The sequence below is a fragment of the Myotis daubentonii genome, chromosome 3 (genome assembly GCF_963259705.1).
Source record: "Myotis daubentonii chromosome 3, mMyoDau2.1, whole genome shotgun sequence".
Lineage (NCBI taxonomy): Eukaryota > Metazoa > Chordata > Mammalia > Chiroptera > Vespertilionidae > Myotis > Myotis daubentonii.
The window spans coordinates 42,897,635-42,912,712 of NC_081842.1; the positions used below are offsets into that span (position 1 = coordinate 42,897,635).

Here is a 15,078-nt window from a genome sequence, read left to right on the forward strand (position 1 = left end):
AACAGGACCTTGTCAATGGCCCAACACTCTACACTACCAATTACATGCCAAACTAGTTCTTCGCTTTCTACCAGTCTATGTGACCAAAGGGCATTTAACTAGCCCATATGCCAGCCCTTGTTCTCACCCACGAGTTGCTGAGTAGCAGTGGGAAAATGCAAGCAGAAAAACCACAGGGCGTGTTGCTCCCTACACAGACCCTCATCACTGCTTCCCTTCCAGACCACCCCTGTAGAACCTCAAAGCCTGTGTGCTTCCCTCACCCACAACATGGCACATGTCTTAGGGGAGAGGCTGAGCTGAGACAGTGCCGAGGCCTCACTCGCTGAGGTCAGAAAGGAGAGCCTAAAGCACTACTGACAGTAGAGTACTCCTTCTTGCCAATAAGTCCCAGGTCTTCAGAATTCTGCCTTGGAACTTGTGGAAACCAAACCACCAAAGGTAGGGACTTGCGTGGAAGTGAAGGTTATTTCCCTCAGAAACATCCTTGGGAAGAGAACACAACTTTCCCCACACATCCCCTGAGTCCCACTGAGTTCTGTTAGGGGAAGAAAACTGGAACACTCTGAAATCAGATCTGAAACACTGACCAAAATCAATCTCAGCCCAGGACTTCGATGTGTCCCTGACTCTGAACCCACTTCTGACAACTCTCTTCAACCAGTGGTCTTCTCTACAGAATGGTATCCCAGCTGGGATGATTTTTTAAAAAATCTTTTTTAAGTAAAAAAATGTAAAAACAACATTAGAAAGTCTTTACTTTATGTATTTATTTATGCATTTATTTATTTTTTTAGAGAAAAGATGACTTTTTAGGGCCAGAACTCTCCTCTCCACACAGTTACTGAGAACCCCCTGCCATTAAATGCACCACACGATCCCCTTCCCAAGCTTTTTGTTGGATCCGAAACTTCCGAGCCTGCTCCTTTCCTCCCTTAAATTGCCACATCTCCTACTTATTCCTATTCCCTAATCTTCCCAGAAGTGGCACGGTTCTAAGTCTCCTAGCTGATCTTCACACGTCGTCACCTCAGGTTTCGTCTCTGAACACAGCTGTTGGTTTCATTTGGTCACAGCCTTCCTAGAAGACTGAGCTAAGAATAAGTTGTTAAATGTTGTCACCGCCTTCACACAGTAAACCATATGTTCCATCATCTCTCTCCCCTGGACAGTTCCTAAAGGACCTCTTAAACCCCAGTGGGTAATTTAGAAACATGCTCCTTCCCCACGGTCCCTTCCCACAGGCTCCCTGCCGCCCCGCACTCCTCCCAGGAGGATTTCAGCTTCGGGCCACTCTGCCATGAGGTGCTGAGTCGCAACACTTGAATTTATATCTACTTGGATTTGCACTTGCCAGGACAACAGAATCTTCGAGGTACAGAAACCATGAACCTCAACTTTACCACAGGACACTAACCATCAAAATACTCCTCTTATTGACCAGAAGAATCAAATCAGAATGTATCCGTTAAGCAGAAGAAGGGACTACTCGTAGGGTTGCCAGGTAACATACAGGATGCCAAGTTAAATTCTGATTCCAGGTAAACAAGGAATAATTTTTCAGTGTTAAGTATGTCTCGTGCAATTATTAAATGGATGTCCCGTGTTTTTGTTTGCTAAAGCTGGCAACCCTATACTGGGGACAATCTTATCAGGACAGTCACAAGATGGCTTCTCATTACCTTTCTACAGGTTATCATCCTAGAAGGAGGAGAAGGGGGAGGGAGAGGGAATAGTGGAGGAGGGGAGTGGGAGAGGGAGGTTAGAAAGGAGGAAACTGCAAGAGGAATAAGATAGAAAGGGACTGAAGACTCATGGGGAATATAACAGAGCTGTGGCTGATTGTGCTTCCTTTATTAACTCTGAAGCTTCCTGGATAGAGGAAAGAGCTATGAGAAAAGCCACCTGCTAATACAAGTCCTCGCTAATAAGTGAAGAGGGCTCTCGAGAAACAAGGAGCGAACAAATCTATACCACGAACTCCTACGTCTTCATCCAAAATGCCTCCAAACCCATTCACTAACAAGGACGTGGGACACATTGATAGCTGAATCATTTGCTTTCTTCCATGACTGAATATTGTCGTTTCAGCAAAATAAAGCTCTAGTTACAATTAGACCATTTCTCTTTAGATGGCTCTGGCTCTTAGCCTTCTAGCAGGCAGGCTGGGGGGAGGGAGGGCAGGGGCTGGGGTGCATTCTTTTTTTTAAAAAATATTTTTTCTCTTTATTGAATAAGATATTACAAATGTGTCCTTATCCCCCCAATGTCCCCTCATCCCCCCAATCCTGCACTCACCCTCGCCCCCTGTTTGGGGTGCACTCTTAAACAAAATTCACCTAGTTATCCATAAATGAGTAGAATGTCATTTGGGAAGCTCTGATTCATTTTTCTTAAAAGGTAAACCCAATTTGTTTTCTCCTGAACATCTAAGGTGATGATATTAACCCCTCGAACGCCTGAGCTTCACGCCTTCTAGCCACGAATGCCACTTGTTTTGCTGCAGGAATGCAAGAGCTGCTTTTGGCAGTGGCTTTGTCCGGGAATCCCCGCCCATACCAGTGCTGTTCCTTTTCCTTTTTTTAAAGTATTACCCACTTTCAAACATCTACCTCCCCCCACCCTCCCCAATATACCTCCCTCTTGCATTATTCTGGAGGCACACAAAAAATGTCAAAAGGCATGATCAACGAACCAGAAAAACCCTGGTACTTCTGCATTTCTCAACATGATCTAGTTTTATGACTCTCATGTCACTGGAGTCCCTGCATCATGAGTGGCAACCACAGGCCAGGAACAGGAAAGTATCAAAAAGGGCTTAGCATGCCCTAGCCGGTTTAGTTCAGTGGATAGAGCATCGGCCCGCAGACCGAAGGGTCCCAGGTTCAATTCTGGTCAAGGGCACATGCCTGGGTTGCTGACTCGATCCCCAGTAGGGGGCGTGCATGAGGTAGCCGATCAATGATTCTCTCTCATCATTAATGTTTCTCTCTCTTCCCCTCTCCCAAATCAATAATATATATATTACATAATATATATATATTATATATAATATATTATTTTTTTAAAAGGGCTTAGCATATTGACCAATCAAAATGAAGCACTTTGGTAGAGGTAAATGGTAGGTCAAGGTAAGAAAAAGCTGAGACTCCTGACAGCTCTGATCCTCTAGGTCTGAATCACTGAAAGGCCCAGTAAGTTATGACACATATCCATGTCAGGTCCAGGCCGAAGGGACTACTCTGAAGAGAAGCACTGAAACCCTGGGAACCCAGACCTAGGTGGGCCATCTACACAAGGTACAAACTCGTTTATCTGAAAAGGGAACGAGTTCCACCCTGTAAGTCAGCCTTCTCCACTGGCTCCTTTCTCCCCGCGCCCCCGCCCCCAGCCCCCCACCCCATGGCCCCTTTCTTACCAACTTGCCAAAAGGCTGAAGGTGAACAAAAGCCAAGGGCAGTGAGCCTGTATGACCCACTGGAATAAAGGTAATTAGTCTTGCCAGGGACGGCTCCTGACGCGAAGGAGGAGAGGGAGCCACTTACCTTAAACCTGTCGACAGCAACTGATGCTTCTGAGAGGGATTTTACTGAGAACGGAGTTACTTTCAAAGCAAAAGTCATGGAATTGAAGACAGTCACCACTGTGAAAGCCTGAAGAGAGGAAAAGAGCAGAAACTGAGCCATACTAGGCTATGCCACCAAAATCACAAGACACCATCAATTTCCCTTCATGCAACCCAAATCACAAGACACCATCAATTTCCCTTCAAGTTAAGCAAGGCTGCAGCTTGACTGTCAAATTCTGGTATGAGACAGACACCTTTCTTAAAGGTAGAGTTTTTATGAGACCTTCAATTAGAATTCTCAGTAAATCTGAACCACAGAGTGATCTGTATTTTCAGAATTAAACCCAAAGTTGAGTTGACGAAACACAGCCCATCCATTCTTTGTGTATTACAGCTGAATCTTCACTCTTCCACTTCTCGGTTTAATCACACAAATGAAAAAAATGCCTTCTGATTATTGGGGGAACTCCCAAATCCAGAAACAAGAGGATCAGAGCATTTCTGTGTGGTATTTCTAAATTTCCCCAAGCCCCGAGGGCTCACTGACCTGAGCTGCTGTGAGATCGAAGCCAAGAGTCAGGTGAACAGAGAATGTTACCACGCTGGCGATCACCATCACGATGGGAGCCACACCAACGGTGATGCTCTGAAAGTACCCGGCTTTTTCCAATATCCGCCGCTCCTCCTCTCGGATTTCTAAGAACAAAAAGGAAGCCAATCTCTAAAAGGCAAGGTAAAAAAAACCCTGCAGTATTGCTCCTCTGCCACCAAAAAAGACATGGGAGGTCTTCAGCCTCACACAAGATTTAAAACAACCCGCTAACACCTGCAATGCAAAGACTAGGTCACTAGGCCTACCGATTCCTATCATTAACGCTGGCACACAAGCCTGAGGTTTGAAATGGATCAAATCACAGGAATAAATCTGACAACAAACAGCACTATATATTATCACAATGATCATCTTCTGCCCAAGTCTGATTCTCCTTGCAAATTCCTTCTGTTATAAATATAAACACATCAATTGTATCTGCAATTGGCAGTTTTGCTTGCTGACCTGGCTGTTGTTTATTTCTTGTCTTGGCACTTACAGAAAAGACAGTACAGTAGTAATGGAGAATGAAAAGGAACTAAGATTTTTTTTTAAGGGGAGGGGAGGGGAGTGAGGCAGGACGAAAAGGAACTAAGATTTGCTAGAGAACCTACTGTAAGCTGACACTGGGATAGAGACTTCCACACAAAAAAGCAGGATGAGTGGAATACAACTTTTGTAGGCAGAATGGTTCTCTTAAATATTTGCAAAACTTGATACCCTTACTCACAGGGCAACCCCAGAGTACGGAGACTGTGACACAGGAAGTATGATAATAAAGTGGTGAGGTATTTTTAAACAAATTTTTAAACTTAAAGAAATTCTTTTGAGATGCTATGCACTGACCTGAAAGGTATGACCACTGCTTACGATATTGGAAACTAACTACCTTCAGCTAGCAAATTAGCCATATTGAGAACTACCATCAGCTAGCAAATTAGTCATACTAAAAAAAAAAAATCGAACTCATTGCTTTAATATGTATCATACACCTTGTCCAAATCTATAATGAGCAAGAATGCTCTCTTCAAGCCAACACACACAGATAAAGATACCAAAGTCAGGGGCTGAAGGGTGAGTGGAATATCAGAAAGATTATAAAACGATAGACCTGAGAGTCAGAGGGCCCATCAGCAGTCACCCTGCTAACAGCATGCTTGGCAGATGTCCACTTAGCATCCATCTGTTCCATTTTAAGGGCAACAAAGTCACTACTTAATGAAGCAGCTTAATCCAATGCTGCACACTTCCGAGTAGTCCTGCTCTGATGGCTGCTCACATAAAAAGCTTAGGAACTGGACATAAGGTTCCTGAAGGTTTAACCAACAAACCAAGCAGTGAAAATTAAACAGCCTCCTCGATCTGAACACTGTACTTCTATCCAACCTAAAACTGCATTTAACTTTTTAGCTGTAGTGTCTTCAGGTTAGCTCACCCTGAGGTTATGGTAAATTAACAAAGCTGTTATATTTAAATTAAGTTTATGTGTAACTATATCTTCTTTTTTTAAACTCTAAAGTGTCTTTAAATATATCCCTCTTGAATTTCACCTTTTTTAAAGGCCCATCGTTCCAACTTTTGTTGAGATCTCTTTGAATGCCCAGTCTATGCTAATTATTCCTCCAAGCTTTGTGGCTTAACAGATAACATGTTTATGGCTGCAGTGAATTTACGGATCATGGTAGGGCCAGGCACTGAGAACCTTGACTCGACATAAATTAATTGCTTGAAAAGATAAAGATCAAACAAAAGGCCAGAAACCCCATGAGTAAGTGACAGAGCTGGGTCCAGCCGTCTTGACCTCTCGCCCAGCACCCCTTTCCCCGGGATCTCATGCCTAACTACCTCTGGTGCACATGCACCCACAGAGCGCAGAGGGCAGAGGCGGAGCTCTCAGCAGCCACTGGATACTGTTTTCTGTGATGTGCCCATGACCCGACCCGAAAATTACAGGCAGGATGAGAGTATAGACGGGGATCTTTGAAACTGAATGAAATACATATAACTAGCTGAATTACCTCATGGGTGGGGGGAAATCGTAGTTTTTCAGGTCTCAACTTCCTCATTGGTGAGATGAAGTCATGGGTACAAGTTGCCAAGAACCCTATCAGTGTAAGTTCATAAAGTATTATAAGAACTTAAGTTACTGTGATCCTATGACTTTAAGGTTCCTAGTAGCTAAAGTGATCTGGAAGCAGAGAAACCGGATTCTTCCTACCACATGCACATATAAAGTCTGTAAACTCACTTTGAACACTTTGAGAAAATGCCTTGACCCAGGCATACATTTTAATAAATTTAATGTAGGTGAGGACTTCACTCATTTTCTGAACACGATCATCTGTAGTTGTTACACATTTTCTCCTGAAATATGCAGTGATCCGAGACACAAACATCTGAAAGAAAAAAGAGATGTTATTCCAAAATCAGAGCTTATCCAATTTAAGAGCTGTCTAGTCTCTCTGGGGAATAAATCTGCTTAAGATTATTATAAATAAAATGAGGGTCATGTAGTTATACTATCTTTAATAAAAGTGGCCCTTTAAATTAGAATCAAATATTTAAGTCTTATCCCTTTGTAAAGAAGCTAAGACAAATATTTGTTCTCACAGTAATCACAGATATTGAGTGCTGCCAAACGGAAGGAGGACCCTATCAGTGCCAACATGAGACGGAGTGACTCAAACACTCTTGTGTTACCTGGGGGCGGGGTTCACCTGCTGGTTTTCCGCTTCACTCAAATTCTCTCTTTAAAATCTCATTAGGAGCCACTGCTAATGAGGCTCCTATTCAAAGTCCAGATTCTGCCTGTGTGGACTGAGCACTGCCTCTAGCTCCTCCTAAAATTTTCCAACGTAGGAACAGCTTTGAGGAAATTTCCAGTAAGAGATGTGGAACTTCAGTGGTGCCTACTAAACATAACCCAATGGAAGTAACTTATCTAACAAGACGCTGCCAAAATACAGCAAGGAGGCTTACTCACCATTGCTGGATAAAAGAGGATAAAAACAGCTGATCCCAGGAAGCCTGTTGGTCCCAGAATAATTACATTATAAATCATGCCCAATATGGCGACAATGGGTCCTCCGGCCAGCAGGCTGCCCACGGCGGCGGCCTCAAACATCCTCTGCCCGTCGTTGGAGCACAGGTTGATGAGCTAGGAGACATGGAGAGCAGTGAGTGGCCCTCTGGTCTCAGGAGGAGGTTACAGGACAAAGTGGGGACCTAAAGGAACGAAAAGCTCAAGCAGGGAGCTTTCTCTCTGCCCTGAAGCCAAGAACCCTTACTCACCTCCCCCACGGACTTCTCCTTAATGCTCTTCAACTTCAGGATCTTCTTAAACGCCATGGTGAGGATGGCCCCCCGCAAGCGGACAGCAGTTCGGTAATTCAATGCCCAAGTCATTGCAAGGGACCAGGAGCGCACGATTTCTGTCAGGAGGAGGCCCAGGACTAATAGCAAGCTGTACTGGAGGTTAGAGTCTGTGCCCTGGGAGTACTCCAAGAGGTGTTTCACCATGAAGGCCTACAGGGAGAAACACACGCCACTGTCAGCACCTGCACAGCACCCACACACCACGCCACAGCTTTATGTTAAGTTAGAAAGAGGAGGCCGCTCCACTGTTCAGTGGCCAGCGTAGAGGCAGGGAAACACCTCCTCGGAGGCCCAGACGTCACTGGCGCCTGCCTGCAGTAATTTCCTCAGGGCGTCTTGCAGGAGGGAGTTCTAATTTGAAAAGCTCTTCCTTAAGGACAGCACCACAACTGTTACTCTTTCTAATGTAACATAAACCTGTCCATGAGCTGAAATTAATTCTGAACACATAGTCATTAAAAAGTATATATTTGACCTTATTCCAGCAGCTCCACACATTGATACATTTCTTTAAATGAAATGAAGACCTTTTTGGGGGGGAATCGTTTCAAACGTGCTTATTTGATAAAAAGGAACAGTGTACCTACAGTTGGACTGGGGAAGAGTGAGAAGTGCATTTGCAAAACATTCCTGAAAATAAACATCCGCAGTTTAATAGCACAGAAGGGAGCAAACAAAGCAGACTTTTCACAAATCCAGAGACCCTCCCGCGGGCCCTCCCCGCTCCCAGCTCCCTCCCGAAAACAAAAACATGTTACCTCAGGTAGCACATGTCTAACACCACCTGCAGTGAGGAAGGCAGCCAGCCCCCAAGGACCACCGAGTGCCACCTCCAGCTCTGAGGTCCTGCAACGCCGGAGCACACACTCACACAAGGCACATTCAGCAACAGGATTAAATACCAGGAAGTGGGAGGTAATGTACTTTTATTGAAAAAGGAAAAAAAAAAAAGTACCATCTTCAAAGAGCATCTCACAGACACTGTACAACAGGAGCATTGCGGTAACATACATGGGAACATACAGAGTCGAGGTATACAAGGCTAGCCATCTAACAGGTCATCTGGCCACTGGCCGCTGTTTTAGCCACACACGGTGGAAATACAGAATAGAACCATTATCTGTTTCCAGAGTCCGGAGTAGAACATCAAGCTGACAGCACTTAATCGACCAGTGCTCCTGACGCTGCAGGGAGTCTGCAATGGAGTAGATTCTCCAGGAATAAAGACCTTGCTGCTAAGGAAAGAGAATTAAAACAAAACAAAGCCCCAACCTCCCCAAAGAGGCAACTCTCCTTAAAATCGCTGACACTATTGGTTCGCTAGGCTATGAGGAATGACTTCTGCTCAGGACAGAATACAAAATCTAGGCCTCAAGGAAAAACGGGTGGCATCCTTCAGTCTTTTCAGATCCTTGCAGCTAAAATTGATCTTGCCCAAAATGAAACAAAACAAAGCCACAGCAAAAGAAAGCCAAACCAATCCCCCACCCAGAAGGACGAAAAAAAAATTTAACAAGAAACCCATCCACCCACCTACCCCAGATCCTTCCAGCGAAGGGGGCTCTAGCTGGAAACCAGCTCTGAACGACAGACAAAAATGGAGGCCAGGCACCACTGTCCTGAGACGCTAACGCTTGTCCCAGAACCCAGGCTCTCTCTGGGTTAATTGGCATTTCTCATTTTTCCTGAGAGGAAAATAATACCAGATGCCCACTAGATCCTAAGAGATCCCCCACCAATCAGATTTACGTCAAGTCTCAGTAAATAGCCTGATTTAATAAGTAGGAGATTTCAGATTGCAAGAACTATCGTATTCCACCCTTCCCCTCCCTCATTTTTAGGTTTAGATCCATTGTGTGGGTCACCACTGCATACAGCTGGTTTGCTGGTTTACTAGCAAGAAGATTCGCTTCTTTTCCAGTATGCAATCCAAAATGTGGAACTGAGTCGCTGAGTGGCAGGGTCAGAACCCCATTTTCCGCACGTGAAGCAACTCAGCAAGATGGCGATGCAGTAAAGCATTTTCTCATACACCTCGGCACCCGAAGGAACAGTCTCCAAAGGAAGGCGTGAAAAGACAGCAGGTTGCAGTTTGGGGTTCTTTCTTTCCCATACCTTTAGAGTGCCATGCTCAGCACCGGTAATAGCGTTACTACCTCCCACACGGAGGAGCCAGGGAAGGTAAGAGACATAATGAATGCTTACACTATGCAAAGCTTTCAAAGGGGGAGGGGAGGAGAGGAAACAGCAGAGCAGATTAAAGCATTTCCAACAATACGGTTTTTAAAAAACAATTACATTTCAAACCATTTTGTACGGGGTAAAGAAAAAAAAAAGTTTTTCATGGCAAATCCAACCAAAATTATGTTTAAAAAGAGTTACAAATTTATCATGTAAATTTAAACAAACTGGGAGAAAATGTGAGATTGTCAGCATAGCTGTCTGGCTGTGGAAAACATTCCCAGTGAATAAACATTACCTTACCTGAACTCTTGGCGAGAGATTCTGCCCAGCTTGACTCTCTCATTCTGACCGCAGAATACAGCCAATCCTGAAAATTCTAAAGAACAGCTTCTGTCACTGGTTCCACTACAGAGAGACTCCCCCCAAATCCAGATTCTGACAGCACCAAGCAAGCTGCAGCTGGAGAGAGGTCGGAAGGGTGGAAAACTTACCTCTCTAGAGGCTTTTCACTGTCCTTTCCCCAAAAGGCCCTTGAGCTGAGTTAGCATTCACCAAGAGATAGCTCTGCAGGAGGTACCCTTCTCTTGCAGATCTACAGGGAGGATGCTAATTCTTTACACACGCATCATAGGTCAGGCCTGGTCTTTTAAACTCTTAATCCAAGAAGGCCACACAAATCAGCTCTGTAAATTCAGCCAGTTGGCCCCTCATCTTAGGTGGGGACCATATCCTCATAGATTCTGGTATTCCATTAATGTTATGGCGACCCTTTTGGATACACCCTGCACAGAGTGCTGGTCCACTGGCATCACTGAATCCTTGGATCATCTTGATCACAGATGTCCAGCCCTGGCTGGCCAGCAGTTTAAAAACAAAACGCAATAACTTGATTGTGTTTCACCTGCTCTGCATATGGCCATCAAGGGTCAGTGAGGCCTGAGGGGAGATAAGAAATATGCCATATTGGGGGCGGGGGGGGGCTCTTATGTAGATTTCTGTAAGAACAGACTAATTCAGTTTGAAAGTTGTGCCATATTAGCAAATGTGCAAAAATCTAAAACCAATGTTCCTCAAAAGGATTTAAGCCTGGTTGGTACTAATCTCAAAGCCAGCCTGTTTCTTCAATTTCCAATTGAAAAGAAAGTTATTAGAATTGGAGCTCCAAAAAAAAGAAGTTTGCATTGTTTACAATTTTAAATCTTTTTGTCAATGGGAGAGACTGTGGTCAGGACCATTGCTTTCTCAACTGTTCTAGGATGAATCCCATGAATGAATAAAGGCCTTACGGTGCTCTTCCCCAAGGGTAGAGAGAAGGAAAGCATGCTGCTGTTCTCCTATTTTAGGAAGACTCTCTCAGCTTTCCCTGGCACCTAGGAGAATTTACTGAAGATTAGTGTTTCAGTGAGCTGTGCTTTAAAAGAAAGATTAAGGAATACTCAGATGCTCAAGGGAGTGACTGTAGGCCCCCAAAGTGAATATGCATAGGTAATTTTTTTCCCAAGTAAAAAGTGAAAATCCCAACCATCTATGGGATAATAGTTTTTGGTGAGAGGAGCCAAAGAAGTTCTTGCATTGGCCAAATGTAATCAATAAAGCCTGAAGAGCGTGCTACCCAGTTGAAAGAATTCTATGAAGGATCAGAGCAGCCACCAGCCCTGTAGTGAAACAATGACAGAAGCTCTTCTTGGGGGAAGCTGGCCCTACGAAAACGTTTGCCATTCTGGTCAATAACATAATAATCAGTTACAGAGTCCCTCTTACTTAAAACCTACACAAAAATGTGTTAGTTGGTCAATAAACGGAGAAACCCAATACCAGGAAAGTAGTGTTTTTTGCTTCAGAAAAGAGGTCAAAACTTTTTTTTAAAAGGCATCAAACATTTTTTTTAAAAAGCAGAAAAACTGTAAATTAGCTTTACCTAATCACCATGCATCTTAGGCACATACTTACCCAACCCATGAACCTCCAGCTTACCCACACACGGAAAATGCACAGTATAGTAGCACTACTGCTCCGATGCCTCAAGGCAAATATGTAGAGAATAGATTTAATCAAAGGCTCAAGTGTAAGGCAGCACAGCAGGTGTAAGAAACAGGTGTTCAGAAGACAGGTGAACATCACTCTTACCTACTCTGCTTCAGTATACACCAGGAAAATACCACAGTTGCCACCCCAACATTTGCCACAGTTTACAATATAGACCAAACTGAGAATGGACTCCAGGTTACACTCTAAAATCCTCCACAGTCCCCTAGTTTCTTCAGGACTCATTTGCTACGGAACCACCAAACATGTGACAACTCTGCCTGCAGGTGTTTGGTGCGTTACCGGCACTAGCTCAACAGCCTATGCCACACCAGGCTGCTCTCGCCCACACAGGGCACTGAGAGACACACCTTCCCAAACCAAGACTGTCATTTCATGTCGACACACAGCAAAGCAGCACAGTTCTCTGCGGAGCCAGACTCATTCAGTTTCCCCTCCGCCCCAGGACAGCAAGCCAGTTCTGTTTCTTATCTGGCAACTCGGTCCCCACATCCTTCCAGCTGCTGACAAGCCACTCACTCCAAAAGCAATTGTTCCCTTTCCTTAGAACTGGAGGCATCTCTAAGGCTGCTAACTAGCCCAAAGGTGAGCACAACCCCTGCAACAGAACAAGAGTGTTAGAGCTGGCCATGGCCGGGCCCCTGGGCACTGTCGGAAAGGATGGTTAGAACTTACTGGTCCACTGAAGCCAGCCAGCTGCGTGATCATCAGGCACACGATGGAGAGGATGAGCCTGGTGCGGCAGAAGATCCACACAACCCTTCGGAGGGAGGCAGCTTCTGGCCCAACTTCATTCAGCTCTTCTTGCCACAGTCTCTCTAGTCTTAACAAGGGCACATGTCCTCCGTTACACATCTCCCCAGGGAACATGCACACCCTCGCTTCCCTCCTGCCATCACTTTTTGTCTCCAGGCTTTGACACCACTCACAAGAGTCTTTCCTTTCAAATTATGCACCTAGCCTTCACCTTCTGGAAAAAAAAAATACCCTCCCTGGGTGCCTATATTTTTACCCTGCACAGGGAGCCTCTCAGGATACAGAAAATACAGATGAGAACAAAAGTCTTTCCTTCCACCCAGAAAGATTATCCCTGCACAGCCTTTGTTTGTGGGTAAGAACTTCCTTTCTCAAGGATCCCTAACGCTTTCTGAAGGATCCTGTGGTAAGATGTAGAGTTGTAAACTAGATTTTAATCATGACAATCAGCTACCATAAAAATGTATTCTGTCACAAGGCAGCAACATAATCTCCCTGTAGACTCAGGAAGAGAAGCGGGGCTGAGAGAGAGAGAGAAAGCCCGTGGTTAAAACAGGATTAAAGGTCAAGTAGGAGATAAAGCAGAAGAGCAAAGAGAAAGTCATCCCAGCTGCCCTCCCTCCACCCACTAGCCCCGATCTTAAAAGGACAGAGCTGAGGACTTCACACTGCTGAACCCACACCCCTAGCTCAGGCCCTACGCATCCAGTACGTGGGACACCAGGGTGGACCAGAGACGCCTACCTTCTGCAGTTCACATCAGAAGACTCGTACTTGGACAAAGACCACACGTTCTCCATGGAGAGCTCTCCCTTCTTGTGGGCCAGGCGGGCCAGGGGAGAAAGCCAGGAAAAAGTCATACAGGAGAAGAGCCCAGCATTGTCCACTGGGTGCTGGTGTCTAAGGAGAGGAAACCCAAAGCACAAAACTGTCAACACACACCGAGAGGCCAGCCGGCACTTACAATAACGCTGTTTAGTAAACGGAGCTCTGGACTAGAAACGGGGCCCCCCAAGTGGTCTAGTCGTCGCCCGCATTTTCAGCACTGCTTTTGGTGCTTCACAGAGAAGTCACCAGGAGAACCTCTTACTTGGAGGTGGTCCGAATGGGCTTCAGAGCACTTAAGCCATGATGGTACTTCCCCTTGGGATGTTCCTCATCCAGGATTCTGAGCTGAGAACGCGTGCAGACATCCAGGGAAAGGCCCTCAGCTCGGGCTGCGGTTTCCAAGGCATCCTGGCATTCCAACTGTGTGAGCAGATAGGGAGAGAAGACATCACAACGTCGGAACATAACAGATCCAACTGCAAGCCAGATGCATCTCAACTGAGACATTCCAAAGGTCCGTGGGTTAAACATCTTGTATGGTATGAACCTGTTTAGGAGCATTAAAAACCAGACACCTAAAACTTCTAAACCAGTGGTTCTCAACCTTCCCAATGCCTCAACCCTTTAATACAGTCCCCCTCATGTTGTGGTGACCCCCAATTTCATTGTTACAAATTGAACATAATTAAAGCATAGTGATTAATCACAAAAACAATATGTAATTATATATGTGTTTTCCGATGGTCTTAGGCGACCCCTGTGAAAGGGTCATTCGACCCCCACAGGGGTCGCAACTCACAGGTTGAGAACCGCTGTTCTAAACTAATAGACTTCATTTTATTTTTCTGAGCACTTTTAGGTTCAGAAACATTGAGCAGAAAGTACAGGGTTCCCATGTACCTTCTCATCTGTCCTCTCTCCTTCCCATCCATTTCTTGCATTAGCGTGGCTCATGTGCTACTGATGGGCCAATACTGACACAATTACTCTGAACTGAAGCCCATAGTTTACATTAGAATTCACTCTTTGTGTTGTACATTCTAAAATTTATATTTTTGTCACCAAAATGCTTTATCTTTCATTTCCCAATATGGGCTGAGAGACAATTACTTCACTAATAACTGCAAATTCTTTTGCTCATTTTCTATGACAAAAAGTTAAAGATCACCCCCACGTAGGCAGCCCCGCCATGCAGGAAGAAGATGTACACATGCCTCCTGTCCTTCCCTCTTATCAGCAACAGGGAGAGCAGGACAGGGTTTTCGCCTGGCTGCACAGCTAAAGAGCTCCACACCCAAATTTCTGCAGCACGAAGCCGAGGGTCTCAGGAGTTGAAATACAAAGTTATACATATTTGCTATAAAGCTTATCAATATCAATTAATCGGATGAACAGAAATGCATGAGGTTCAATGTCTGACTGTGGCAGAAGAGGGTGGCCAAGAAGCTATCCCCATTTTCTCTAAAAGGAACGAAAGCGCATGCCTTCCTGTTGCAGAATCAGAGCATTTTTCCTCAAGAGAGGATTTTAAGTACATCATCCTTTTCTCACATCATCACAAATATTTCCCCAAATCGAGAGTTAAGGGCTGCAGCACCTAACACACTGCGCTTTACACAAAGTATTGTTACACCCCAACTCCTTTCCACACAGAACAGATGCCAAATATTAGCTGAACTGAGAGAGCCGGATTCATGCAGAGGGATCACAGGCGTGGGCGCCTCAGTGG

The 15,078-nt window shown here is 44.9% G+C and overlaps 1 protein-coding gene across 1 annotated transcript in view; it reads right to left on the reverse strand.

Annotated features, from left to right (window-relative positions):
- The window catches only part of ABCC5 (ATP binding cassette subfamily C member 5), an 87,665-nt gene that overhangs the window by 44,374 nt on the left and 28,213 nt on the right, over nt 1–15,078 (reverse strand). The window contains exons 3-10 of the mRNA XM_059687181.1: nt 13,612–13,769; nt 13,266–13,421; nt 12,441–12,588; nt 7,452–7,685; nt 7,144–7,317; nt 6,409–6,556; nt 4,116–4,264; nt 3,546–3,653 (exon numbers count right to left, since the gene is read on the reverse strand). Coding sequence (XP_059543164.1) covers nt 3,546–3,653; nt 4,116–4,264; nt 6,409–6,556; nt 7,144–7,317; nt 7,452–7,685; nt 12,441–12,588; nt 13,266–13,421; nt 13,612–13,769 — 1,275 coding nt within the window. The remainder of the gene's footprint in view (nt 1–3,545; nt 3,654–4,115; nt 4,265–6,408; nt 6,557–7,143; nt 7,318–7,451; nt 7,686–12,440; nt 12,589–13,265; nt 13,422–13,611; nt 13,770–15,078) is intronic.